Source organism: Anolis sagrei, chromosome X (assembly GCF_037176765.1).
Source record: "Anolis sagrei isolate rAnoSag1 chromosome X, rAnoSag1.mat, whole genome shotgun sequence".
NCBI lineage: Eukaryota > Metazoa > Chordata > Lepidosauria > Squamata > Dactyloidae > Anolis > Anolis sagrei.
In genome coordinates this window covers 87,438,378-87,466,051 of record NC_090034.1, presented here as the reverse complement: position 1 = coordinate 87,466,051, position 27,674 = coordinate 87,438,378, and the positions used below count along the sequence as shown (strand labels likewise).

The window sequence follows — 27,674 nt, the reverse complement described above, 5'->3', positions numbered from 1 at the left end:
ATGCACAATGGAGGACCTTCTTGCAGCAACACCTGAAGCACTCCAAGTGGCCAGCTACTGGTCAAAGGACATTTAATCAACTACCAAACTCACAAATTTTGTATTTTGTCTGTTTGTTTGCTTTGTTCTGTTAGAAATGTAATATAATTTGACTGGTTGTCCTGACACGACAAATAAAAAACAAATAAATAGGGCCCATTGTTCTATTGTGGGTATTTCTTTCGTCTTCCATACTTGTTTTCTGCTGCCCTGGAGACGAGGACATGGAACAATGGCTTCAAACTACAAGAGAGGAGATTCCATCTGAACACGAGGAAGAACTTCCTGACTGTGAGAGCAGTTCAGCAGTGGAACTCTCTGCCCCGGAGTGTGGTGGAGGCTCCTTCTTTGGAAGCTTTTAAGCAGAGGCTGGATGGCCATCTGTCAGGGGGTGATTTGAATGCAATATTCCTGCTTCTTGGCAGGGGGTTGGACTGAGGTCTCTTCCAACTCTTATGTTTCATACAAGACTCTGTTTCTGCCAGAAACCATTTAGAGAGGGAAAGAAACCCGGCTTGGGGCCTCTTCTCGGCCTACTCTACTTGCCTCCTGCCCTCTTCTCCTACTCCTGAGGGGAGCCGGAAGTCTTTGTTTAAAAATAAATCCCATGAAGCTTTGGGAGCGGAAAGAGAAGGGCACTTCCGGCGGAAGCAGGAGCCGGTTGAAGGGCTGGGCCGCAGAAAGAGGCAGGCCGGGAGGCATGGCGGCGATGTTGCTGCAGGGCGGCCTCTGGGCTGAGGAGGCGCCGCCGGAGAGCCGCATCTTCGCCGCGGTGCTGCTCTTCTCGTGGGCCGTCTACCTCTGGGAAGCGCTGCTCGCCCGGCGGCAGGTCAGCCTCGCCACCAGGCGCCTCCCTCCCTTCTTTCCCCCCGAGAGGGCTGAGCCTGACGGCAGGCCTCAGGCTGTCAACTAGGCCCATTTCCTCCTCTAAGTGTTCTGGGCCTCCGCTGAGTGCCGCAGCAGGGCTTTCCTGGGCTGTAATAGGGATTCTTTGCGGAGTCGCAGATTCCGCTGCCCGGAAGTAGAAGTGAGCTGCTACTTCATCACACTCGAGAATGAATCCACTTTAAATCTGCTTGCTCCCTCCTGCAGAATTCTGGGGTTTGTAGTTTAGGGAGGAGCCTTTCACAACCTCACTGAACTACAAACCCCATAATTCTGCAGGAGGAAGAAAGATTTAAAGTGAATTCATTCTCGAGTGTGATGAGGTCCCTAGTCTCCAGGACAAGCAGAAAACAAGTTTTCTCCCTCTTCCCTATGACTTTCCCTCACATATTTATACATGGTCATGATGTCTCCTGTCAGCCTTCTCTTTTTCAGGCTAAACATGCCTAGTTCTTTAAGCCGCTCCTCATAGGGCTTGTTCTCCAGACCCTTGATCATTTTAGTTGCCCTCCTCTGGATACATTCCATCTTGTCAACATCTCCCTTCAATTGTGGTGCCCAGAATTGGACACAGTGTGATTCCAGGTGTGGTCTAAACCAAGGCAGAATAGAGGGGTAGGACAACTTCCCTGGTTCTAGACCAGGGGTCCTCAAACTAAGGCCTGAGGGCCGGATACGACCCTCCAAGGTCATTTACCTGGCCCTCGCTCAGGGTCAACATAAGTCTGAAACGACTTGAAAACACACAACAACAACAATCCTATCTCATCAGCCAAAAGCAAGCACACACTTCCCATTGAAATACTCATAACTTTATATTTGTTAAAATTGTTCTTCATTTTAATTATTGTATTGATATTAAGGGGTTTTTTTTGCACTACAGATAAGATATGTGCAGTGTGCATAGAAATTCATTTATGATTTTTTCCAATTATAATCCAGCCCTCCAACAGTTTGAGGGATTGTGACCTGGCCCTCTGTTTAAAAAGTTTGAGGCCCTCTGTCCCAGAATATCAAGGCAGACAATCCCACAATATCTGCTTTGAACTAGAATATATGGCAGTGTGGACTCAGATAACCCAGGGCCCTTCCACACAGCCCTATATCCCAGAATATCAAGGCCAAAAAGCCCACAATATCTGCTTTGAACTGGAATATATGGCAGTGTGGACTCAGATAACCCAGGGTCCTTCCACACAGCTCTATATCCCAGAATATCAAGGCCAAAAATCCCACAATATCTGCTTTGAACTGGGTTATCTGAGTCCACATTCAGATAATGTGGGATTTTCTGCTTTGATGTTCTGGGATATAGGGCTCTGTGGAAGGGCACGTTCTCAACCTATGGGTCCCCAGATATTTTGGCCTACAACTCCCAGAAATCCCAGCTATTAAATTTTCTAAAAGTTGGAGACCAAAATATCTGGGGGGCCACAGATCGAGGACCACTGCTCTAGTGTGATGAGAGCCCTGTGGTCATCTTCAAAGCACCAGTAACAAGTTCAAGACAGAGACATCCTGAAACTCACTCCTAGACCAGCCTGGCCCAGACCTTATTCATTCTAATCCAAACTTGGGCCCTCCAGGTGTTATGGACTGAACTGTCACAATTCCTCACAGCCTCAGGCCCTTTCCTTTCCCTCCTCAGCTGCTTAAGGAAAAGGAGGGGGCCTGAGGCTGTGAGGAACTGTGGGAGTTGAAGTTCAAAACACCTGGAGGGCCCAAGTTTTCCCATGCCTGTTCTAGCTGCTTTCAGGAGTGTGTGGGGCAGGTTTCATGTCCAAAGGAGCATGCAGAAGAGTGATTGTTTTGTTTAATACAGGCAGTCCCCACATCATGAACAAGATAGGTTCTGTTGGTTTGTTCTTAAATTGAATTTGTATGTAAGTCAGAAAAGGTACAATTTTTCAGTGTAACTTCAGCTATCTATCTATCTCTGGATAGTATAAGGAAGAGTTTACACCCTTGTGGTGTTTATTTTGCTACCTGTGCCCCTGTTCAGAAGATTTCACCTTACTTTTTGTCCTTGTGAAAATTGGATTTTGAAAAATGTGGCTTGTTCTGGAAACAAGGATTGGTGCTAAAGCTTCAGTGGAGATCCCATGCCCTTTCACACAGCCATATAACCCAGAATATCAAGGCAGATAATCCACAATATCTGTGTTGAACTGGGTTATCTAAAGGCCCTTCCACACAGTCAAATAACCCAGAATATCTGCTTTGAATTGGGTTATCTGAGTCCACACTGCCATATATTCCAGTTCAAAGCAGATAATGTTGGATTTTATTCAGCTGTGTGGAATTGCCCCCATTTTCCCCATGAAAACTCTTTCAGGGTTGAATTTCCCATCTGAGGGATTTCTCTCACTTTCTGTTGTCTCGGCCCTTTTCTTAACTATGAGTCATTTGTAAATCAGATATGTGTAACAACATTTCTCCTAAAAATTGGAGTGTGAAACTTGTCATATAATCACCCCTATCATTTAAACAAAGAGCATGACAAAACATCCATGGGGTGGGATTTAAAGTGACATTCTACAATAGAAAGGGGTAATTTGGAGATTTACAAAAATAAGGTATGCCAATGGATTTTTTGACTTGACTGAGCTACAATAGGCTTTTCCTGTTGTAACCATTTCCCATGTAAATTAATGGTAGTTTTAATTTAAAATTAAAATTTAAAATTAATGGTAAATTTTAATTTAATTTAATTTTGTTTTATTTTCACAGGAGTGAAAATAAAACAAAATAAGCTGTGTTGTTCTATAAGAAAAAATTAAAATTGATGGATTGTTAGGATCAACTCAAACTGTATACAGTTGAGAAACCAAACATTTGAGATCTTCAGATCTTTTCATCAGGAAACATGTATCCAAACGGGTGGGGGTGTTCTAATGTTGGGTTGCCAGGTACCTTTTATTAAAATGTATGTCACTTGTTAGAGGGGCTTGTGCCTTTTTACGATTCACATCTCCTATGTGTTCATAAAACAAAAAAGTCTGCATCAAACACTTTATGAATGTAGAAAATGTGTTAATTTTACACAGAGATGCATAACTGAAATCAATACTTTCATTAGGTATTTAGGTAGAACACAAACTTGTAACTACTTCCTGATTATGAACTGTGCGTGTCATGAATTTCAACTGTCTTTTAGTTCTATTTTGAAAACCTGGCAGCGTTACGTTGAGATCATGAAGTGCATAACCACAAAGAGGAAGTGATGGAGACTTAAATGCCTTGGGCTCAACCAGGTGTTTTAAAGCTTTCGTGTTACACATAGATTGGGTCAAAATAAGACAGTCATAGTTGTTGTCCTCACTTTTGAAATTATCAAATAAATTGTTAGTGGGATTTCTCTCTAGCACACAGGGTTTTTAGTAGGCGGAGGAATAGTGTAGAAGGCTTTGTATTAATAAGGGAAGTAAACTCGGAAAATAAAGTTCCTCTTTTGATGATACATATGCCTTTTCTTCCAGATATTCAACATTTTAACATAAAGCTAAGTGTTTGGCAGGGGGTTGGACTAGATGGCCCATGTGGTCCCTTCCAGTTCTATGATTCTATGTATGTTGCTTCATAAGAAAAATGTACAAAGTGGGAGGGACAAAGGGAAACCATTGATTAGATATTGCAGTCATGAAGAATGCGTATTAATTAGCACTGCTACTTTTTCTCACTGAAACAAAGAGCAGTGGTGGAATAAGGGAAATACAGTTGGCAGTGCTTTGAGGAGGCATTGTGTGTTTGATGTCCAAAGAGAGCTAGGAAATCATGCTGGGTACTTCAAAAACTTCTCTCGTTAAATCTTTTCCACTTGTGGCCTGATCCAAATTTTTGAAGCCTATTGTTTCCAGCCTTTCTGCTCCCTTTTCCTTTTTAAAAATTATGTCTTTGCCAGCCATGATAGAATTTTTTAATTTGGTGTATTTTCCAAATATTTCACAATTTCCCTAAAGGTTCATGTGTTAAATGTCTGGTGTCTGCAGAAGTTGCATGTAGTGTTTCAAATATTACTGCTGTGTTTCAGAGGACTGTGTATAAGACAACCACCCATGTTCCACTGGAGTTGGGTCCAATTATGGACTCAGAAACATTTGAAAAATCCCGCCTTTATCAACTGGATAAAAGTGCTTTCAGCTTTTGGTCAGGCCTATACTCAGAAATTGAGGGCACAGTAAGTATCTTTTGTTTTTTTGTACATTTTCTAGCAATTCAGAACATAAAGAAGTTTCCTTTTTATGTAAATTTTCTACTGCCCTGGTAAAAATATTCCACGGATGACTCTAGTCCTGGGACAGAAATTAGGAATGAGTTTCAACTACTAGAACTTGAAAAAAAAATAGTATTTTGCGCTAAAATTCCCATAATCTGCCAACATGTTCATTACAGCATTTTTACTGTGTTGTTCCTTCTGTTTTGTGTGAGTGATGCCTAATATTAAAAATCTTTCTCTTGTCACCCTGATTTTTTCCCCTTGTTCACTGGGTTTTCACCTCTTTAGTCAGGGATTGCTCTGGCTTTTTTTTAAAAAAAGTCAGTCAACCTATTTGCTTTTCTCTGGTGTCTAAAGGAAAGAACAACAACCAGGCATTGCTTCATTGAGCTTTGGCCCCAGTGTTGTTGAAGGTATTAGCAGTCTGATCCCTACAGTGTTTTTGTTTTTATAGGTGATACTTCTCTGTGGAGGAATTCCATTCCTTTGGTCTCTCTCAGGCGATATTTCCAGCCGTGCTGGCTTTGGGTCCGAGTATGAGGTAAGTGCATTTGTTTGTATCTCTTGAACACTGAAATATTCACTTCCCTGTCTTTAAATGTTGGCTTTAATCTGATCCATGAGACCTCTTTTTATCTTCTTATATTCATTTAATCCTGTTTCCCCATTCTGACAGTGGCCAGCCATATGGCTCCAGGATACCCAAAAGCAACAAATGTAGCAAATGAATCATGGATATTTATTTTTCTGGAACATTAGAATGAATCATATAATTGGAAGGGACTGCAATAGTCATCTAGTCCAGTGGTTCGCAACCATTGGTCCTCCAGGTGTTTTGGGTTTCAGCTCCCACAATTCCTAACAGCTAGTAAGTTGTTGAAGTCCAAAACACCAGGAGGACCAACCATTGATTTAGTCCATAATATACAGCTAAAGTATTCCTATAAATGGACATCCAGTTAAAATACCTCTAATGAAGGAGAATCTATAACTTCATGGTACTCTATTCCTTTGTGGAATGGTTCTTGCCATCAGTACCTTTTTTCCCTAATGTGATAAAAAATATCTTTCATTACAATTTGAATCCATTCGTTGATTCCCCCAGTTTCTACAGGAAACTAACTTGCTATATCTTTTACATGGAATGGGCAAATCCTTGATCCTGTTGGACATGTAAAAAGATTTTAGAGAAAAGGTTTAGATCACTCCTGAGATTTTAAAATAATTTTTCTCTGCATCAGAGACAGAGGCCCACAAAGGTATCCAAGCCAGCCCAGCCCCCATAGGTTTGCTTGAAGGGATTCCTCATTATACCTGATAGCCAGAGATAGTGGGAATTCATTCCCCTTCTGGCTTAATTGCCCTCCCTTCTCTGTGTGGGTAAGAGGACAGAGGTAGCTAAGATAGCCATGTTATCAGCATTTGCAAGTTTGAGCCAACACTCTTTGCTCCCTCTCCTCTTTCCCAATTCAAGAAAAAGGAAGAAGTTCTCAGCTGAGATACACAAGGTCTCAAACCACTTGTTTGAGCAACATCTTGCACAAGATTCCATCCCATGCTATATTATTGAGCTTCTGTAGTAGTCCTCACGCAGTGCAAGATTTTCCAACAGTGAAGAATAACATTTATTTTCATTTCATATATCTCATCAGAATTATGTATCACTGGAAGTTTCTTATTGCCAGACTGGAAACAAATATCACATATGAGTCCAGTTTGGACTACGATGAAATTAATAAATACTTAAGACTATCCTATCTCCTATCTAAATTATGGTGCCAAGACATAGAAACATTAGAAGGCAGACCAGCCCTGGTTTTTATGTGGCAGGTCATGTGATCTCCATTCTGTATTGAAGAATAAATTCACTGTCTGAGCATGTTCTCCAAGGTACCCAGCACACCGATGCACCGTGTACTTTGAGGTTCTAATGAAAATTAAATTGATCATACAAAACTCAAATCCGATGCCACCAATGTAATGACATCCATGAGTTTGTCTTAACAAATTACATTAATTTCAATGGATCTGCTGTAAATATTAATGAGTTTGTAACCAGATGTGTGTCTAAATTGGAATATTACCTCTCTTGCCTTGTACACAGATTGTTCAGTCATTGGTCTTCTTGTTGCTTGCTACACTCTTCAGTGCGGTCACAGGTCTGCCTTGGAGTCTCTACAATACTTTTGTCATTGAGGAAAAACATGGTTTCAATCAACAGGTATGATGTAGTACTTCTTTGTTGCCATATTAATACTAATATTCCTCCCATGTTATCTTTTTTGTGTTATGCCACATTTTGTAGTCTGGCGAAGGTGTTGCATTACCAACATTGCCATTGGTTTGGAAACTCCTTAATCCCTGTCCGCATTTCCACTGTCTCTTGTCATTTTCTTTTTCTTCCTAGTGTTTATTACAGTGTTCATTCTGACTTTCCCTATGATCATTCTCCATACTATTATTAGGCAGCAGCTATTATTAGGCAGCAGACACTTTGGCACTTTAGTTGTAATTTGAAGGCAGCTAGTTTTAACTCCAGATGGTCTGTGTTTTAAACTGTGTTTTTATTTTATTTGGTGTGTTAATAGTGGTTGTTTTTATCACTTTTATGTGATACTGTTTTTATATTCATGTACCATTTATGTTATATACTACACTTGTAGAGCCTTATAAGCCGCCCCAAGTCCCTTTTGGGAGATGGTGGCGGGATATAAATAAAGAGTATTATTATTATTATTATTATACTGACAAAAACACAGTATATCACAGCAAACGAGATCTATATGCTGGATTTCGTATCACAAAATCGAAGTCGAACACTTCCCAAGCGTCTAGGACTGTGTGATTTATTATTATTATTTTATTTTATTTCTCTGTGAACTGTTGGATGCATTTGAGGACACTGCAGAGGAAAAGACCAAATAAAGTTGCCTTTTGCCCAGTGAAGAAAATAATTTCCTAGACCTACCTTCCCTTTTGTCTTTCACTGCAAGGGAAGATTTAGAACCTGGTGGCTGAAAACGGTGCTTCATCTACAGGCAGTTGCTAGTGAATTCAAACAATTCATTTAAAAAACAAATTTACTCTGGAGTTGCAAGTTCACAATTACACATGCTAATTGGTAGGTTTTTACAGCTGTAAAGGTGCAACAAACATATTCAAACTCATTTATTGTAGAAATACCATCTTTCAAGGGTGTGGTCTATGTTTTTTCTTTCTTTTTCCACTGCTTCAGGTCTAGCGGATCATTCAAAATTGTCATTTTTTTTAATTAATAAAAAATATTTCCCCATAATCTGTCTAAATTCATTATCAAATAAGTCTTTTGGAGTGTGTAGCTTTGTAGCAGTTAGCGTGGGATAATTCCATTGGATAGAAACAGGCAGCAATATTGCATCATGGTACTGAATTGTTCATATTTGCTTCTTCCAGTCAGGTTTCTGTCCATTTTTCATCATTACATTCAGACAGAAATTTCTATTGGTTGCTTTCTTAACAAGCCAGAATCATAAATCCAAACAAGCCTTTCATTATATAGGTTGTAATTTATGATTAGGTTTAACCAAGTTCCATATAGTGAACAATTTTGTATCTGTGGAGTGTCAGAGGTAGAAGATATCACACATGTACTGTTTAGTTGTAACTTGTACAAGAAAGAGAGAAACCAATACCTCGGGTCATACATTATACAAAAGACACACTGAGATCCATATATTAAAACTACATTTTTATTGGCTGGCCAGAATGCTAAAATAACACATAAAATGGCCCCCTTTTTATTTAAAGCAACAACAGCTAAGAACTGCATATTTAGAGTCGATTGGGGTAAACTGTAGAGGTGATGCAGATATTTCATCTGCATCAGGACCCTGTTAACAGCTTGTTTCTTTTAATGTATGTTGTACTGTGGGGTGTATGCTCTATATGCATGTGTTTGTCAAATGTTTTTGATATGGCCAATAGGCTAATCAATAAAACATACTACTAAGTCAGGGTACTTATTCAGATATAACGGCATCCAAGCAATAGATGGTGCTTTCTTGCTTTGTTTGTTTCCTCCGTCTCTTTGGCAAGACGAATCAAGCAGGGGCCATAAAGCAACTGTCATTACAACCTAGCCACTTTGTATAGTTAGCATCAGATGCTTTGTCTTAAAGGTCTTTTCTTTTTCAGACTCTGGGATTCTTTTTTAAAGATGCAATCAAGAAATTCATTGTGACTCAGTGCATTCTTTTGCCAGTGACAGCACTTCTACTTTACATCATAAAAATAGGTGGAGATTATTTCTTCATTTATGCATGGCTCTTCACTTTAGTTGTTTCTTTGGTGAGTATTCTGACTGTGTCTAGAATCATTTGATGTGCAGCTATTAAATGTTGGTGATGAGCTTGAATCAGTCCCTAAATCATTTTTACTGCTGATCCATGCACTAGCTATGATTTTCTTTCCAACTTGTAAGAAAGGAATATGGCTGACTCTATCATGCAAACACGGTCATATTTTTTTTTCTAAATTATGGTTGGGAATGCCAGGATTCTCTCCTTAGGATCTGCCATAGCATAAAATGTGTGGCATGGGACTACTATATATCATGACAATGTTACATATATGTTATTGCTTAAGATGTATTATACCTGCTCTAGCAAATTGTGTATATTTCATACTAAGTAGTAGATTGGAGTTTGAATAGGCAGTAGCATATTGTAGTTTGTGGGTATCAATTAGCACAAAAAACCTGGCAGATAAGCGGGGGGTGGGGGTGGAGTCTGGGAGGATGTAGAACTGGGAATCAGGGCCGTTTCTCATGTGGAAAAGTGATGTAACGTTTAGATTTTTTAGCCGATTTCTTGAAGATAATTAAAAGTGCAACAGAAGAGTGCTGTGGGCGAACTGTGACACACATTATGTTTGAATGCTAGCTCTGTATAGTGGGAGCATTTAACAGGAAGCTTTAGTCTTAGCAGTGAAGACTTTGGCCCCTGGATGTTTTAGATTTCATCATCTAGGATGTTAACCAAAATATATGATCAGAAAGATAAATTGCTTGACCAAGGGAGAAAAGCTTGGACCTAAGGTGTCTCTGTTTGTGTCCCACAATAGGTTCTTGTCACAATCTATGCAGACTACATTGCTCCATTGTTTGATAAATTCATTCCACTCCCTGAAGGCGAACTCAAACAGCAGATTGAAGCAATGGCGCAGAACATAGATTTTCCTCTGACAAAAGTGTACGTTGTAGAAGGTGAGAGTTAAAAGCATAGCCTTGACTTTGTAGTTCTCTAATACTCTGTATGATCATAGCGGTGGTTCTGTGTATATATTCTGTTGAGGATTGAACTTTAGCCAATGGCCCTGGAAACATGGTGAACCCTTAAGCAAGTGACCAGGAGCAATGTATTTATTAATAGAAATAACATAACCTTCACAAGAATTAAAAAGCCCTTAGTCCCCACCACTGGGCTCACTGTGTTTCCCTCTTTCCATATTATTGAAATTTGATGTACCTCTGCTTTAAAAATGAAATGTGAATCTCTTTATTTCCAAACCTGCATCATACAAACACCCATGCCATAGAGTAGATGAAAGAAGGAAATTTGTGGGTTCATAATCCTTAGGGACGCAGTTATGGTCCTTTAGGGGGAGAGGTCTTCTGAAGGGTTCCATGACCAAAAAGTATGGGAACCACTGCTCTAGAGACTTGAACATCTAACTTGATGTACTTTCTGCCGCTTCAGGGAGAAGGCAGAAGATTATACAGAAGGGTACAGACAAAGATAATTTATTCAACTCCCCTTATGAGCCAAATAGAACTTTTAAGACCCTGCTCTTGGTCCCACCTCCATTTCAGGCGTGATTGGGGGGACGAGAGACAGGGCCTTCTCAGTGGTAACCCCTCAGCTGTGTAACTCCTTCCCCAGTGACATCAGGCTAGCCCCATCCCTCCTAGTTTTTAGAAAAAAGCTAAAGACCCGGCTCTGTACGCAGGTGTTTGGAGAGTAGGATAACACGGAATGAGACCTCAACAATTTGAATGACTATGGGTAAATAAATAAGCATGGAAATCAAGACTTGGCAGTTCTATGTTTTTAATCTTTTAATATTTTTATGTGATTAAGTGTTTATATATTTTAACTGTTTCATAGTTTGATATGGCTTATTTTATTGTTGTGTTTATGTTGTGCCATTAAATTTTTGTTGGGGCTTGTAAGCTACTTTGAGTCCCAGATCTATATAAATAAAAATGTAATGTTTGTTTGTGGGATTAACATAGCTCAAAAACCACTGGATGAATTGACACCAAATTTGGACACAATACACCTATCAGGCCAACGAATGACAATCACTCATAAAAACACTGATAAACACAGCGAAGGGGACTTAAAAAGCCAAAAAACAAACAAACCAAAAATACATTACAATGCATGCACAAAACCACATATATATACATGCAAACACACATATACACACATATATGTACACACAAAGCACATATCCACGGACTGGGCCACAGCAACACGTGGCAGGGGATGGCTAGTAAATAAATAAATTCATGTAAAAAACAAAGTAAACCCAAGGCACACATTCCAGAACATCTTTAGCATTCATATCAAATTTCAAATTTTATTATTTTAAACAACACATAGACAAGCTCTTCTACATGTTTACACTATTTATATCCTTTTCCTCATCACATATGATTGCAGCAGTCAAGTGAGAAATACGTTTAAAACCCTGGAAACCTGTGGCCTTGCAAGGACCAGCCCTTGATCCAGTTTACCTGTATGAAGTTGTGTTTATTCACTACAGTAGACTCTCCACCTCTATCAGGGTTAGGAGATCAGGACCCCCATGAAAGTGGGAAAACTGTAAATTTTAAAATAAAACCCTTTTTAACGCCATAGAAAAGCTTTCTATTAACCTCTTTAAGTCTTGGGCTACTCTGTGGGCAACTTCTGCTAGAATCTGACCATCAAACTGCACAGGAAGCTAAAGATTTCTAGAAAAATGTTCTCTCTGTGAATTTCTAGGTCCTCAAAGGTGGTTTTGTGGGTAACGTCTGGTAAAAGGTGACCATAGAGTCACCCAGGAGGATCAAAAGATTTATCATATTCATTAATGACACCAAATGTAGAGGGCCAACTATACTAATTTGTGATTTACCTCATAGTATAGTTTTTTTACACATGATGCAGCACTTTGGCTGAAGCTGAACAGATCAAGTGAACAAATGACTATTCTCATTGAATTTCATCAGACTAATTACTCTTAGATGTTTGGACAACAGGATGAAGTTATTTGGCATATAAAACACCATATACACGTCTGAGTAAGAAAAAGTGTATCCCCATCAGAGGACCACCATATACCTGGTTGTGTTTCTAGTAACCCAAAAGGGAGTAGGGCCAGTTGACAGATTATCTCCCACCTAAAACTCTGCTCTTGAACTTAAGGGGCAAGTTTACTTCTATAATGTTTTATCATAAGTATTATAATTATAATGTTGGCTAAAATCTGTCCTCCATTTGGCCTCTGCACTGGTTTCCCACTAGGTTCCAAACGGTCTTCCCACAGCAATGCTTATTTCTATGGCTTTTTCAAGAATAAACGTATAGTGCTATTTGACACTCTCCTGGAAGATTATTCTGCCCTTAACAAAGAGTGCTCTGAGGATTCTGGATCAGAGACTCAGGCAGCAGAAGGACATGAAGAAGATGCCGAGGCAAAGGCAAAAGTCAAAGTAAGCAATTTTTTTATATGTAACTTTCTAGAGTTTTAATATGTTATATTATTTTTGTTATAATCTGCTCATTGATAGGGATTCATTCTAATTCAGTTACCATTCATCTTGATATCTGTTTCTGTTTACTGTCCCGTGCAGTCATGATCATGGAGGCAAGTGTCTCTCCCCATAAATTACTATATCATGTATTTCCCCCTTAATTCTAGAGTAAGAAGCAAGGCTGCAAAAATGAAGAAGTCTTGGCTGTGCTGGGCCATGAGTTGGGTCATTGGAAACTTGGCCACACGATTAAAAATATTGTCATAAGTCAGGTGAGCAGAAATCCTGTGAAATTTTCTGTTTTATGTGTGTAATGTTTGCTTAGAAAATACAGTGGCTGTAGTGTTCTGATAACACAGCTTCATCGTAGTATGAAAGCAGTGAAAAGGAAATATGAGTATGTCAGAGTTTGTAGATAATGATGTGGTGGTTGCTCAGAGTTGTGTGTCTGTATGTGCCTTCAAGTTGCCTGTTAATTTGTGGCGACCTCCTTAATTTCATAGGCTTTTCTTAGGCAAGAAAGACTCGGAGGTGGTTTTTACCAGTTCCTTCCTCTAAATAGTGTACAGTATCTAATTTTTGTTAGTGTGTTATCGAAGAGTTTCATGGCCGGAATCACTGGGCTGCTGTGAGTTTTCTGGGCTGTATGGCCATGTTCCAGAAGCATTCTCTTCTGACACTTTGCCCACATCTATGGCAGGCATCCTCAGAGGTTGAAGGGTCTGTTGGAAACTAGGCAAGTGAGGTTTATATATTTGTAGAATGTCCAGGGTGGGAGAAAGAACACTTGCCTGCTTGAGGCAAGTGTAAATGTTGCAATTGGCCACCTTCATTAGCATTTAATGGTTTTGCAGCTTCAAAGTCTCGCTGCTTCCTCCCTAGAGAAATCCTTTGGAGGGAGGTGTTAGCTGGCCCTGATTGATTCTTGTCTGGAATTCCCCTGCTTTTTGAGTGTTGCTCTTTATTTAAAATATATAAAAATACAGAACACCCCAAACTTTTAAATAAAATTAAAAGTCTTTACACACATGAAAGTTCTTGAGCAGGACAGCATAACTTTTGACCCATTACAAGTTTTGCAGTACAATTCCCACAAGATTGCTATGATCGGTGAAATTGAAAAATTCAAAACATCTGGAGTGTTAAGTTTCCTAGTCTCCTTATTTGAGTAGTTTGAAGGTACTTCTAAGACTATCATTACTTTAGTTAGCCTGCCAACAGGCTAAGAAGTCTTCAAAATGATAATATGCTCTTTTCCCTTCCTAGATGAACTCCTTCTTATGTTTCTTCTTATTTGCTGTGCTGATTGGCCGAAAGGAACTCTTTGCCGCCTTTGGATTCTATGATACACAGCCTACCCTGATAGGCCTTTTAATCATTTTTCAATTTATTTTCTCACCTTATAATGAGGTAATGTACGACTTAGAATTTCACATTTAAACAATCATGGTTGAAATACCAGTGGCATCTTCACTGGTTTATATCCTAAATTCCACGATGGTTCTTGAATTATTAATTTTTCAAAATAAATGGTTGCCGAATTCCTACCTTGAAAGATAAATGGGTTCAGTAGAACTAGCCAGTTTGTGAGATACCATGTTGCAACAGACTAACACAATTCCCCCTGGGAATTAATATAAATCTAGCAATATTTTCTGTAGTTGGAACTGGACCTAGCCATTTTTGCACAGAAGAATGAATTTGGGGAGATGTTGACTTTCCTCTTCCTTCCAACCAACAAAACCCCAGTGAAAATTTCCCAAAGGAAAGTTTGAGTAGGAAGAAGAGTTAGATGAAGGCACCATATATGAGTGGGATGGGTTTCTATGTCTAGTTTTGACAAACCTGCGCATTGCAAACTTTCCAACTGCTCTGTAAAATGCCTCAGTTGTTGGGCAAGCATTTTAGGCATGTGGGTAAGATCCTGAGGGTTGGTTGTAGGAAGAGGAAATACAGTCAGTTCCATCCACTTAGAATCATAGAGTTGAAAAAAACCACAAGAACCAACTTGCCCAACCCCTTGCCATGTAGGAATACATAATCAAAGCACTCCTGACAAATGACCTTCCAACGTCTGTTTAAAAACATCCAGAGAAAGGGACTCCACCACATGATGAGGCAGCATATTCCAATGTCATACAGCTCTTACCATCAGAAAGTTTTTTTTTTTTGTTAGTAAGGGCCCCCTGGTGATACAGTGGATTAAACTATTGAGCTGTTGAACTTGCTGACTGAAAGGTTGGTGGCTCAAATCCAGGGAGTGGTCTCCTGCTTTTAGGCCCAGTTTCTGCCAACCTAGCATTTCGAAAACATGCAAATGTGAGTAGGTGAAACATGCCTTCTGTGGGAAGGCAACGGTGCTCTATGCAGTCATGCTGGCCACATGACCTTGGAGATGTCTACGGACAATGTCAGCTCTTCAGCTTAGAAATGGAGATGAGCACCACCTCCCAGAGTTGGACATGAGTAGACTTAATGTCAGGGGAAACTTTTACCTTTGCGGAAAAAACTGAGCTGTTTGATAGTAGAATATGCTGCTGTAACAGCAACCCCGACTTACATAACTGTCCAATTCTAATTTCCAAAGACTTAAGCCCATTTACAAAGATGCAAATCACCTACAGGATTCTAGCATTTAAAAATCATAATGTTTATGCATTAAAGCCAAGTATAAAGCTAAACATTATTTATTTTTTTTAGAAAAATGACAAAATGAATTAGAAAAGAGCATTGCTGTCCCTTATGTAATTTTTTAGCAGAAATCAGTTGGTGGATACAAAGCTATTTAAATGAAAAGATCTTTGCCTTCTGGAAGACATAGATAAAAGAGATGTGAGCGTATGGGTTCCATAGTCAGAAGCCAACCTCAAAGGCTCCCTCTCATGCCCTTGTCAAACATGAGGGCCAAGAGAAAAGCTCAGGTAGATTTGTCTGGGAAAATAATTCTATGAGATAGTTTACAATCAAGCCAGCACTTAGAACAGTGTTTGGGAATGGACCATTTGCCAGTTATTTTGGTGTCGAGTTCATTCATTCTCTGAAACCAAGGAGATGAGTGCTTTGGCAATGGTTTCACTTAGGACAGTGGTTATCAACCTGTGGGTCCCCAGATGTTTTGGCCTTCAACTCCCAGAAATCCTAATAGCTGGTGAACTGGCTGGGATTTTTGGAAGTTGTAGGTCAAAACATCTGGGAACCCACAGGGTGGGAACCACTGACATAGGAAGTGGTTTGTATCATTGGTTCTCAGCCTTTGGTCCTCTAGATGTTTGGACATCTGCTCCCATGGTCCATGGCCATTAATTATGCCGGTTGGGGATTTAGGGATTTGAAATCCAAAACTACCTGGACACTCAAAGATTGAGAATCCTTGGTTTTGGAGGCTTCTGAAATGAGTTCTGAGATGTTCAGTAATGTTTCTTTTCTTCCTATACAGGTCCTCTCCTTTTGTTTAACTGTATTAAGTCGGCGATTTGAATTTCAAGCTGATGCCTTTGCCAAGGATCTTGGAAAGGCCAAAGACTTGTATTCTGCGCTGATCAAGCTGAACAAAGATAATCTTGGATTCCCTGTTTCAGACTGGCTGTTTTCAATGTGGCATTATTCTCATCCTCCACTGCTAGAAAGACTTCAAGCATTGAAGGAATCTAAGCAAGATTGAAACTGTAGGCTCTATGAAAGACGTTCCATCCCAAAATCAAGTTCCATTTTTTAAAAAGTAATATACGCATTCCATTCCTGAGCACATCATTCTCCAAACAGACAAGCTTGTTTCACCTCATTAGAAAATAGCTGCCAAAAATCCTGTTTTCAACTACAAGAAGTTGGATTCTAAAGAGGAATACCTTGTGGGGATTGCTGGCGAAGAATGTAATGTGTAACATTATCTTAAATCACAATACAGCTGGGGGAGAAAGTAAATTGTTGAAACCTGAAGTATTCATGCTTGAATTTGTTGAAATGTGACTTTTGTACCTTTTAAGCACTGTGTCTGGGTGTTCTTTTACAGTTACCTTCTAGCTTTCCTACCTCATCCATGTGTGCGTGAGGTGGGGGGATGAAACTAGAACATCGCCCCCTTGACCATTGGGATTCAAACATTTTAACCAGGCTTCTTCAGATTGGTGCCTTCCAGATGTTTTGGACTAAACATCTCATTAACCCTGGCCATTGTGGGGCACAGTGTAGTCCAACAGTTGGGGAGCACCATTTGAGGAAAGCTGAAGTAAATTAAATACTGTCTGGACTGAAAGTGTGAGCTTCTTCCTTTTGGGGTCAGGTTCATGTCTGCAGTGAATGAAAACAAAAGCTTTTTACAGAGACGAATAAAGCCATCTTTCTCTGAATTCAGGATTGATAATAAATTGCAGCTGACAAACAGCCATCTGTGTGTGTGTTACATATATTATGTTTATGACAGTAATCATTTGCAACCTGTTCTAAGCAGCAGGGCTTGGGAACGTATAACTGTAACTTCAGATAATATGCTTCACAAGGATAAAAGGACTACACATAGAAGATATTGAAATCTAAAAGCACGTGCACCATTTCAACAGAAAGAAGATAATAATGCAAATGAACAAAATCTGACTAGCAGTATTTAAAAAACCTCTAAAATCAAAACAGTAAATAAAGAGCAACACTCAAAAACACAGGAATTCCAGACAAGAAACAATTAGGGCTAGCTAATCACCTCCCAACAATAGATTCCCCTGGCAGTAAACAGCCAGAATTTGAAGCTGCTAGACCATAAATGCTAATCAATGTGATCAACTGCAGCATTCACACTTGCCTCAAACAGACAAGTTCTTTTGCCAACCCTGGATATTCCACAGATATATAAACCCCACTTGCCTAGTTTCCTACTGACCTCACCACCTCTGAGAATGCCTGCCATAGATGCAGGCGAAACTTCAGGAAAGAATGCTTCTGGAACATGGTCATAGAGCCAGAAAACTCACAGCCCAATAAAAGTACCATTGGCCTGATTTAAATAAACAGGACAGTTGTCATATTCTGTCCTCAAAGATGGTGCTGTGTCATCTTTTTCTGTTTTTAAAGACCATGGTTACTTTGGATAGTGTTTTATAATCAGGACTATAAGGGTTTGGTTTTTAGTACTTGTTCCTCCCTGTCTGCAATCCCAGCAAAGGCAGTTATAAACCATTCTACATTATTCTCAAGCCTCCCTTGCAGCTGGCTTCTATATGGCTATGTGGCCATTTGGCATATTTTACCTTTCAGAGGGAAAGAGTACTTGCTTAGGGGGTGAACAAAGTTACACAGTTTGCTGGTCATTTCATGCCCTTTACTTAAATTTCCAGCTTCTTTTTAAAAAACTTTTTTTAAGTAAGCAGTTTGCTCACCAAGAATAAAGGTGTGATAACTACACATAGGTACATTTTCCATCCTTATTTTTTTTTAAAAAAATAGAAAGCTGTTTCACTTCATTGTTCTGTATTTCTTATCATAATAATACTTTATTTGTAACCCACCCTATCTCCCCAGGGTTGTTTCCAGAAGAGAAGCCACCCACAGTCAATGCCAAAGTGAACAGCAAAACAAATCAAACCAACAAATAAATTGCATCAATATAAACTTAAAAACTTAAATGATAACCAAAAATCAGTTAAAAACACATGGACCTCATCGTACACATTTACATCCAGGATATAAATAAAATGCAATTGAAGTATAAAATGATGGATGATGGTATACAACAGCCAAACAGCACAAAAGTGAAATTCCAGTGTCTGATTGAAAATATGTTGAGTTGTTCTAATCATCCTCCTCTCCATATGCTAAAGTGCAAAAGTAGGTCTTCAAAGGTTTTTTAAAGGAGATGAGGGAGAGGGCATTTTTACTTCTTTGGGGAGGGAGTTCCAGAGGCGGGGAGCGATCACAGAGAAGGCCCCCTCTCTTCCACCAGCCGCGCTTGAGATGGGGGTGGGATCGAGAGCAGGGCTTCCTCTGCGGACCACCATGCCCGTGTTGGTTTGTATGTGAAGATGTGGTCGGTTAAATAGCCTCGACCCACCGTTTAGGCCAGGGCTTTATAGGTAATAACCAGCATTTTGTATTTAGCCTGGAAGCAGACTGGCAGCCAGTACAGTTGCCGCAGCAGGGGAAAATGATGCTCCAGTTAGTAACCTAGCTGCCACTCTCTGAAGCTTCCAAAGTATTTTCAAAGGCAGCCCCACGAAGCAAGTGTTGCAGTAGGCCAGACGGGATGTAATTAAGGCCTGGACTACCATGGCCAAATCTGGCATCTGAATGTACAGGCACAGCTGGCGTACAAGTTTTTAACTGCGAAGGTACTCTTGGCCACTGCCGACACCTGAGGTTCCAGGGACAGCGATGAGTCCAGGATCACCCCAAAGCTGCAAACTTGCATCTTCAGGGGGGATGTAACCCCATCCAACACAGGCTGTAACCCTATACCCTGATCTGCCTTCCAACCAGGCATGTAGCCGGTGGGGGCGGGGGCGGGGGGGCTTGAGGGGCTTCAGCCCCCCCCCCCCCGAAATTCTCATCGTGGTTTGCGAAAAGGCCTTACTGATGTATTATTTAAACTGTTATGTTTATTCATATCATGATCTGATCATCATACTCAATATATCCCATATGCATGGGGGTATTGGGGTAACGATACAAAAGGTTTGCTAGGGTAGACCCTCAGCCCCCCCCCCCCCCCCAAATCGAAATCCTGGCTACGGGCCTGCTTCCAACTGACCAGGAGTACCTCTGTCTTGTCTGGATTTAATTTCAACTTGCCACCTGTGGAGCAAGACTACAGCTGAATTATGCAATGTTAATTTCAGTACTTTCTACTTAAAAGGGTCAAGTTATGGGAATAGCCATGAAAGGTCACTGCCAGTAGAAACAATATGGATGCCCACATGCAGGAGTGTTTTTATATCTGCAATGTGAATGGGAGACAGTATATTCATCAAGGAAGAATATTGTCAGTGCATCATCATTTGGAAAGCTCTGGTTTAAAGACAAATACCATTCCTGGGGATGCTTTGCACAAGCACCTTATCATTCAATTCAAGAGGTAGAATCTACATGCCTGGGATAGCTGCTTGCCTGCATTCTCCCTTCTCCAGCTCGGAGAAGGCTTACTTAACTAGCTGTGAGGAATGGTGGGAGTTGAAGCCCAAAATACTGGAGGGCCCAAGTTGGCCCATGTCAACTTGGGTGTTCCGACCTGGCTGTTCCGATGTGCCTTCCCAGATTAGGAAATCTCCAATACCAAGTCCCATAAGCACTTTATTAGAACTAAGATTGCTGCACACTGCACACTGCACTTGCCCTATAAGCCTTATATACCTCCTGTCACATCAGCACTTTTAATCCTGTACCAATTACTCTGGCCCGGCCCAGTTCTATTGTGTTTTAAGAAGGCCTTTGATCTGGCTGTTTAAGAAGGCATTTGATCAAGAAGTGCAATGACTGGTAATTTGACCATAGGAATGGAACAATGGGAATGATTTTGGATTGTGGGTTTGACGATGAGACGACTCGGAATGGATTTTGTAGTAATGTTGATGCTGATGTTTTGATAAGATGTTTTTCTGATAATGATGAATTGTGGATTATTTTACACTATGTCTTGTAATTTGCACTTGTTTCCATGTTGTACACCGCAATGAGTCGCCCTTGGGCTGAGAATTGTGGTCTATAAGCGCAGTAAATAAATAAATAAATAAATAAATAAATTTGGTGTATTGTTTATTGCTTGTTGTTTATATTGCTTTAATTGCTTTTAATTTGCCTTAGGTTTTGTGTTGTTATATTGTGTGTTGAGGCCTTGGCCTTTGTAAGCCGCATCGAGTCCTTCGGGAGATGCTAGCGGGGTACAAATAAAGTTTAATAATAATAATAATGCCTGGGATAGCAGCTTGCTTACATTCTCCCTTCTCCATCTCGGAGAAGGCCTACTTAAGTAGCTGAGAGGGAAAAAAGGAAGTGGCCTGAAGCTGTTAGGAATGGTGGGAGTTGAAGCCCAAAACACCTGGAGGAAGGCCCCAAGTTGGCCAATGCCTAGTGTAGACTCATAGAATCCAGTTCAAAGCAGATACTCTGGGATTGGATCCTGGGCGACAGGGCAGTGTATTTCCCGCCTCAGTTAACTTTAAAGCAGGGACCACCTCGCCTGCGTCATTTCCTGCCTTTTGGTGGGCCAAGGAAGGTGCAGCTGCTTCGCAGACTGTGTTGGGTTCCTGTCTTGAAATGGGGCGGGCAATCTTCCTTCGCTTAAACTCCCCCCGCGGGGCCTTCGGGGAGACGTAGCCCCAAACCCCTGAAGAGGAGCCACATGAGGCAAAGCACCTTCCTCCTCGCGGAAGGAGAAAGGAAGCGGACTGACTCCCCGGAGGCGACAGAAGCGGCGTTTCGCAATGACGCTCTTTCGGCTTTTGAGAAGCTACGGTGTCCACCGAAGGACAAAAGAATTCACTCAGAGATGACAAGAGCCGAGCGAGAGAGGGGAATGCTGCAGAGGGGAGGGGTTTCCGGCGCGTCCGGCTCTCGGCGCGCATGCGCGGAGTGGCCTTTGTCCCACGGAGTGAACTGAGGCGATGCTGTCGGCGAGCAAGAAGGTGGCGGCGGTGGTGGAGGCGGCGGCCCCGGCGGGGGTAGGCGGCGGAGATGGCTCCCCCGAGGCCCCCCTCGCGGTCCCCGTGGCGGCGCCTCTTCCTGCCCCACCTCAGGCCGCTCCAGGCTCCCTGGGCGGCACGGAGGCCTCGGAACGAGCGCCCCGCAAAAAAGAGCCTGCCCGGGCCTCGCCGCCTGGGGCCCTCTCTGAAGTAGCGCCCGCCGGGCCTGCCACAGGAGCTGGGCCTGGCCTGGGCCCGGAGAGCGCCGGCATCGCCGAGACCCCTGAAGGCCGCCGGACCAGTCGCCGGAAACGGGCCAAGGTTTTATTGATTTATTAGCTGTACCCGCCACGCGTTGCTGTGGCCAGTCTTCCCTTCCTCTTTCTCTCCTCCTTTCTTTCTCTTCTTCCTTCCTTCCCTCCCTCTTTCCTTCCTTCCTATTTTACCTATTACCTTCCTTCCCCTCCCTTTTTCTTTCTCTCCTTTCTTCTCGACCTATTCTTGGACTGTAACTCCCAGCAGTCCTCCTGCTAGCTATTTATTTATTTATTTAGAGCTTTTATAACCCGGTCTTCTCGACCTCCGAAGAGGGACTCAGGCAGGTTCACAACAAGAGATTCATAAACAATAGTACAAAACATCACACCTCGTAATACACTAATACAGGCATCCTCAAACTGCGGCCCTCCAGCTGTTTGGGCCTTCAACTCCCAGAATTCCTGACAATCAAACAAGCTCGTTAGGGCTTCTGGGAGTTGGAGGCCCAAACAGCTGGAGGGCCGCAGTTTGAGGATGCCTGCACTAATACGTAAAATACATTAAAATACAAACATATAATTACATACGGCCACGTCGTCCGAATGAAATCACAATTCATCACCATCCGTCCGTGTGGTCAAGAGTTATTGATTCACTCATCAAATGCTAAATTCCAAAGACAAATTTTCACCAGCTTTCTAAAAGTCAGGAGAGAAGGGGCAGTTCTAATCTCCAGAGCCGAGGGGCCACCACCGAGAAGACCCTGTCCCTCGTCCCCACCAGACGCGCTTGCGAGGGTGGTGGGACCAAGAGCAGGGCCCCTCCAGAAGATCTTAACAACCTTGATGGTTCATAGGGGAGAATCCGTTCGGACAGGTAAACTGGGCCGGTGTCATTTAGGGATTTATAGGCCAACGCCAGCACTTTGAATTGTGCTCAGAAGCTAATTGGCAGCCAGTGGAGCTGGTGCAACAGAGGAGTAGTATGCTCCCTGTACCCCGCTCCTGTTAGTAATCTGGCTGCCGCTTGTTGGACTAATAGCAGCTTCTGGGCAGTCTTCAGAGGCAACCCCACGTAGAGAGCATTGCAGTAGTCTATACGGGATGTAACCAGAGTGTGGCCAAGTCAGACTTCCCAAGGTACGGGTGCAGCTGGCGCACAAATTTTAAATGTGCAAAAGCTCCCCTGACCACCGCCGAGACCTGGGGTTCCAGGCTCATCTATTGCTATCTAATCTATATATTTTATTTATTTATTTATTTATTATGTATTTATTTATGACAATTATATGCCGCACTTCTCACCCCGAAGGGGTCTCAGAGCGTCTTACAAGGTATATATTACATAAAATATATTATATTATTAGCATAGTACAATATCAGCATTAAACATTGCTATATTGCACCATACCACTATATTGTAATATTAGACCAATCTCCTTGTTGTGCCATCTTTACAAAGTTCTGGAGAGACTTATTTTGCATAGAATTACGGAAAAAAATAGACCCATGTCTGATTCCACAGCAAGCTGGCTTCAGGAAAGGCAAAAGCTGCACATCGCAAGTGCTGAACCTGACTCGGCATATAGAAGATGGCTTTGAAAGGCAGCAGATCGCAGGAGCTGTCTTCATAGACCTGTCAGTGGCTTATGATACTGTAAACCACCGCCTCCTCCAGAGTAACATGTATAATATCACAAAGGACTAGCACCTCACCCGCCTCATAGGAAACCTGCTACAAAACAGGAGCTGTTTTGTTGAGTTCCAGGGCCAGAGAAGCAGATGGCGGAAACAGAAGAACGGCCTGCCTCAGGGCAGCGTGCTTGCTCCATCAATGTTCAACATTTACACAAATGACCAGCCATTGCCAGAAGGGACAGAGAGCTTCATCCGGACAACATGGCTGGTCCAGCTGAGTTGATGGCGGAGGACCATCACTTCAATGTTTGTGGTCTTTGCTTCTTCCAGCACGCTGACATTTGTCCGCTTGTCTTCCCAAGAGGTTTTCAGGATTTTTCAGAGGCAGTGCTGATGGAATTGTTCCAGGAGCTGCATGTGATGTCTGTAGACTGCCCACGTCTTGCAGGCGTATAGCACGGTTGGGAAGACAATAGCTTTATAAACAAGCACCTTGGTCTCCCTACGGATGTCCCAGTCCTCATACACTCTCTGTTTCATTCGGAAAAATGCTGCACTCGCAGAGCTCAGGCGATGTTGAATTTCAGTGTCAGTGTTGATTTTTGTGGAGAGGTGTCTGCCAAGGTAGTGGAAATGGTCAACATTTTCTAATGTTACACCATTAAGCTGTATTTCTGACATTGGAGAGGGATTGGCCAGTGACTGCTGGAAGAGCACTTTGGTTTTCTTGATGTTTAATGACAGGCCGAGCTTCTCATATGCTTCTGCAAAGGTGTTTAGAGTGGCGTGTAGGTCTTCTGAATGCTGTCAATATACACACCATAGGAATTACAATTAAAACAGTAAAATCATTTTAAAACATTGTACAAAATCATCAAATAAATTCATTTAACAATCAAATAAATTCATTCCACAAATATATAAACACCACTTTTCCTAGTTTCCAACAGACCCCACAAAAAGAATTCTAAGGAATTTTAAATTGTTTTAGAGTAAGGTCAGTTTTGATGTTGATGCATATTGATGAGTGACAGATTAGTCTGTTGATAAACTACTTGTAATAGATTTGGTTTATATATATGTCTGGAGACCATGTCCTATGAGAAGCAGCTTAAAGAGCTGGGTCTCTTTAGCCTGCAGGAGAGAGGGTTGAGGGGAGACATGATCTCCATGTTTAAATATTTGAAAGGATGCGATAAGAAAGAGTGAGCAGGCTTGTTTTTTCCTGCCTTGAAGATTCGGACTCAGAGCAATTGATTCAAATTGCAGGAAAAGAGACCTCTGGATAGGTTTTACTCTTTAGTTGGCACTGTGCTGTGCTGGTTGGTAGCCACCCTGAGTCCTTCTACGGAGATTGAAAAGGATGGGATACAAATGCCCTAAATAAATAAATCCACCTGAACATTAGGAAGAACTTCCTGACCGTGATACCTGTTCAACAGTGGGACTCTCTGTCTCGTAGTCTGGTAGAGGTTCTTCCTTGGAGACGTTTAAGCAGAGGCTGGATGGCCATCTGTCAGGGGGATTTTGTGCTTTTGCTTCACTGCAGGGGGTTGAACTAGATTCTGCGTGGGAATTGTCATTACCCGTTATACTGGTATTTTCTCTCTTTGTTTTGCCCTGTTTCCTTCACTCTTAATTTCCCCAGTCTTGCTTGCAGCAAAAATCATTGTACTACACTAATTTACTTGTTTAGTTTTGATTATTTTTGTGTGAATGTGCTTACAGGTTGAATATAGAGAAATGGATGAGAGCCTCGCTAACCTTTCTGAAGATGAGTACTATTCTGAAGAAGAGAGAAATGCTAAAGCAGAGAAAGAAAAAAAACTGCCTCCCCCACCTCCTCCTCCTCCTCCAGAGGAAGAGAATGAAAGTGAGCCAGAAGAACCATCTGGTGAGTAGAGGGTCCCGTCTCATTGGATAATTGTTGTCCTGTGCCTGACACACAGAAGCTTATTGTAATGGACCCAACATATACCCCTCCCAATGTCCACCTTAGATTTTTAAAATATAAAATAAATGCTAGTGTCTTTATAGAAGCATGTTTGATTCTGTATGTGGCTTTCTGCAGGAAGGTTAGCGGTCCAGACTTAAATACTGGTGAGATAATAGAAGGCTTGCTCTAGGAGCATGCTCTTTATACTTCTAACTCTAGATAGGTTGAAAGCTTGTTCAACCTATCTGTGAGCCAGTCAGCCACTTTTTATATCAGTGAAACAAGTATTCATGAGTGCTAACAAGTTCAGTAAAAAGTTTGTCTAGAATTGAATGCCTCTAGAGTGTACTAGGTTTTGCTTCTGAGAGTGAAGTAAAGCATAATCAAAATTAAGTAACCTAAGTTTTATGTTTTTCAGTCTATAGAAATCCTTGATGTTTTAAATCCTTGGTTGTTGTTGTTTATTCGTTCAGTCGCTTCCGACTCTTTGTGACCTCATGGACCAGCCCACGCCAGAGCTCCCTGTCGACTGTCACCACCCCAGCTCCTTTAGAGTCAAGCCAGCCACTTCAGGCTAAAGAGACCCCCTCTTCCTTTTTCCTTCCAGTTTCCTAAGCATCATTGTCTTCTCATGATGTGGCCAAAGTACTTCATCTTTACCTGTAATATCCTTCCCTCCAGTGAGCAGTTGGGCTTTATTTCGTGGAGTATGGACTGGTTTGATCTTCTTGCGGTCCAAGGCACTCTCAGAATTTTCCTCCAACCCCATAGTTCAAAAGCGGGGAATACCATTGCTATCCTTGGTTAGACTATTTGCATATTCTTCCTTATTGTAAGCATGAAATATATTCTGTGTTTTGCTCTGATATGTTAATACATTGATTCATCGTTGTTTGCCAGCCAGATGCCCTTAAAACAGTGGTTCTCAACCTGTGGGTCTCCAGATGCTTTGGCCTTCAATTCCCAAAAATCCTAACAGCTGATAAACTCGCTGGGATTTCTGGAAGTTGTAGGCCAAAACACCTGGGGTCCCACAGGTTGAGAACCACTGCCTTAAAACATTATTTGTACCTATTTTCCCCATAAGAATCTGACAAAAGGTTCCAACAACAAGGATGAAGCATTAGAAGATTGCATAATGTGATGGTTGAACCAGGTTCCAGAAGATGGTATCCCAAGAAGATGCAATTTCCCCTACTTGTTGGTGAACTAATCTGGAATCGCAGACTCTCAGGTTGTTATGTCCCCCAAATGACTTGAACTTGTGGAGCAAAGTCCCTGAGATCGCATCTTTCTTTCACAGGGCAAGCAGGAGGACTTCAAGATGACAGTTCTGGAGGATATGGAGACTGCCAAGCATCAGGTGTGTGTTTGAGGCTTGGCACTTAGTAGGAAGAGCCCCCAAATCAGGGATTGGTGCTTGCAAGTGAATGGGCATGTTGGATGGTCAGACCTTCACATCAAGTCCAGGAGAATTGTATGTGCCCATTAAAAAAAGGCGGGGGGGTTACTTTGTATCACAGTTAGATAACATGATAAGAAATTAAACATACTCTTGAATTCTTTAGGCAGGTTTTATATTTCTCCACTCTTACTTGAGTTTAGTCAGTACACTGCTGCTTTGTAAGTTGAAAAGATAGTCAGTTTGGGGTGTAACGAGAACCTTTAACATTGTACAGAATGTCATGTATACATTTCTAAGAAGTGATATTAGTAGGAATGTTCAACTTTCTTGTCATTTGCTGAATATTTAATAGATTCAAGCTGCATTTATGTCTATTCTGCCTGGGAGTAATCCCTTTTGAACACAGTGGGACTTACTGTCAAGTAAATATGTGTAGAATGGTGTTGTACTTTAGATATAAAAATCTTAGGTGTACCTTGCTTTGTTTTGAAAACAGAGGGGCTGAAAGAAGCCCTTCTTTCAGCCCTAGGCCTTCCTGCCAGGACCCTCGCCTGAGTATAAGCTGGAGGCTTTTTCAGCCTTAAAAAAGGGCTGAAAAACTAGGCTTATACTAGAGTATATACAGTAATTGTTTTGCTTCTGTGAAACAACTAGAAATCATCCAATTTTGCCAGACTACCACACACTATCCAAAAATATACCAATAGTTTCTGGACTACATTCTTCCTACTCTTGTCTATATTTATAGTAACTTGTTTACTGGGATGCATAGTAAAAAAAATCAATTGGAGACTAGTGTTGGCAGCACAGGGGCTTTTCAAAAGCTTTTAAAAAATTAAAAGACTTTCCCAATATCAAGAACAACATAGAATACTTTGCCACACTTGATTTATATTGTCCTGTTGTTGCTGGCTGCAA

General features: G+C 41.4%; 2 protein-coding genes across 4 annotated transcripts in view; both read left to right on the top strand.

Annotated features, from left to right (window-relative positions):
• Positions 1 to 678: 678 nt before the first annotated feature.
• LOC132780314 (CAAX prenyl protease 1 homolog) lies at positions 679 to 17,300 on the top strand. The gene is made up of 10 exons (XM_060783940.2): positions 679 to 868; positions 4,955 to 5,101; positions 5,595 to 5,681; positions 7,245 to 7,361; positions 9,314 to 9,466; positions 10,241 to 10,382; positions 12,691 to 12,878; positions 13,088 to 13,192; positions 14,187 to 14,330; positions 16,357 to 17,300. Exons 1-10 carry the CDS (start codon positions 740 to 742, stop codon positions 16,579 to 16,581), a joined length of 1,437 nt encoding a protein of 478 aa, XP_060639923.2. The 5' UTR covers positions 679 to 739; the 3' UTR covers positions 16,582 to 17,300.
• Positions 17,301 to 21,117: 3,817 nt separating this feature from the next.
• LOC132780315 (lysine-specific histone demethylase 1A) overlaps positions 21,118 to 27,674 on the top strand; it is a 31,623-nt gene continuing 25,066 nt past the window's right edge. Inside the window, exons 1-3 of one of the 3 annotated variants that reach the window (XM_060783942.2) lie at positions 21,118 to 21,841; positions 25,144 to 25,309; positions 26,655 to 26,714. In XM_060783942.2, the coding sequence (XP_060639925.2) occupies positions 21,503 to 21,841; positions 25,144 to 25,309; positions 26,655 to 26,714 (565 nt within the window). In that variant the 5' untranslated portion in view covers positions 21,118 to 21,502. The remainder of the gene's footprint in view (positions 21,842 to 25,143; positions 25,310 to 26,654; positions 26,715 to 27,674) is intronic. The other 2 variants (XM_060783943.2, XM_067460659.1) reach the window with 2 other exon arrangements.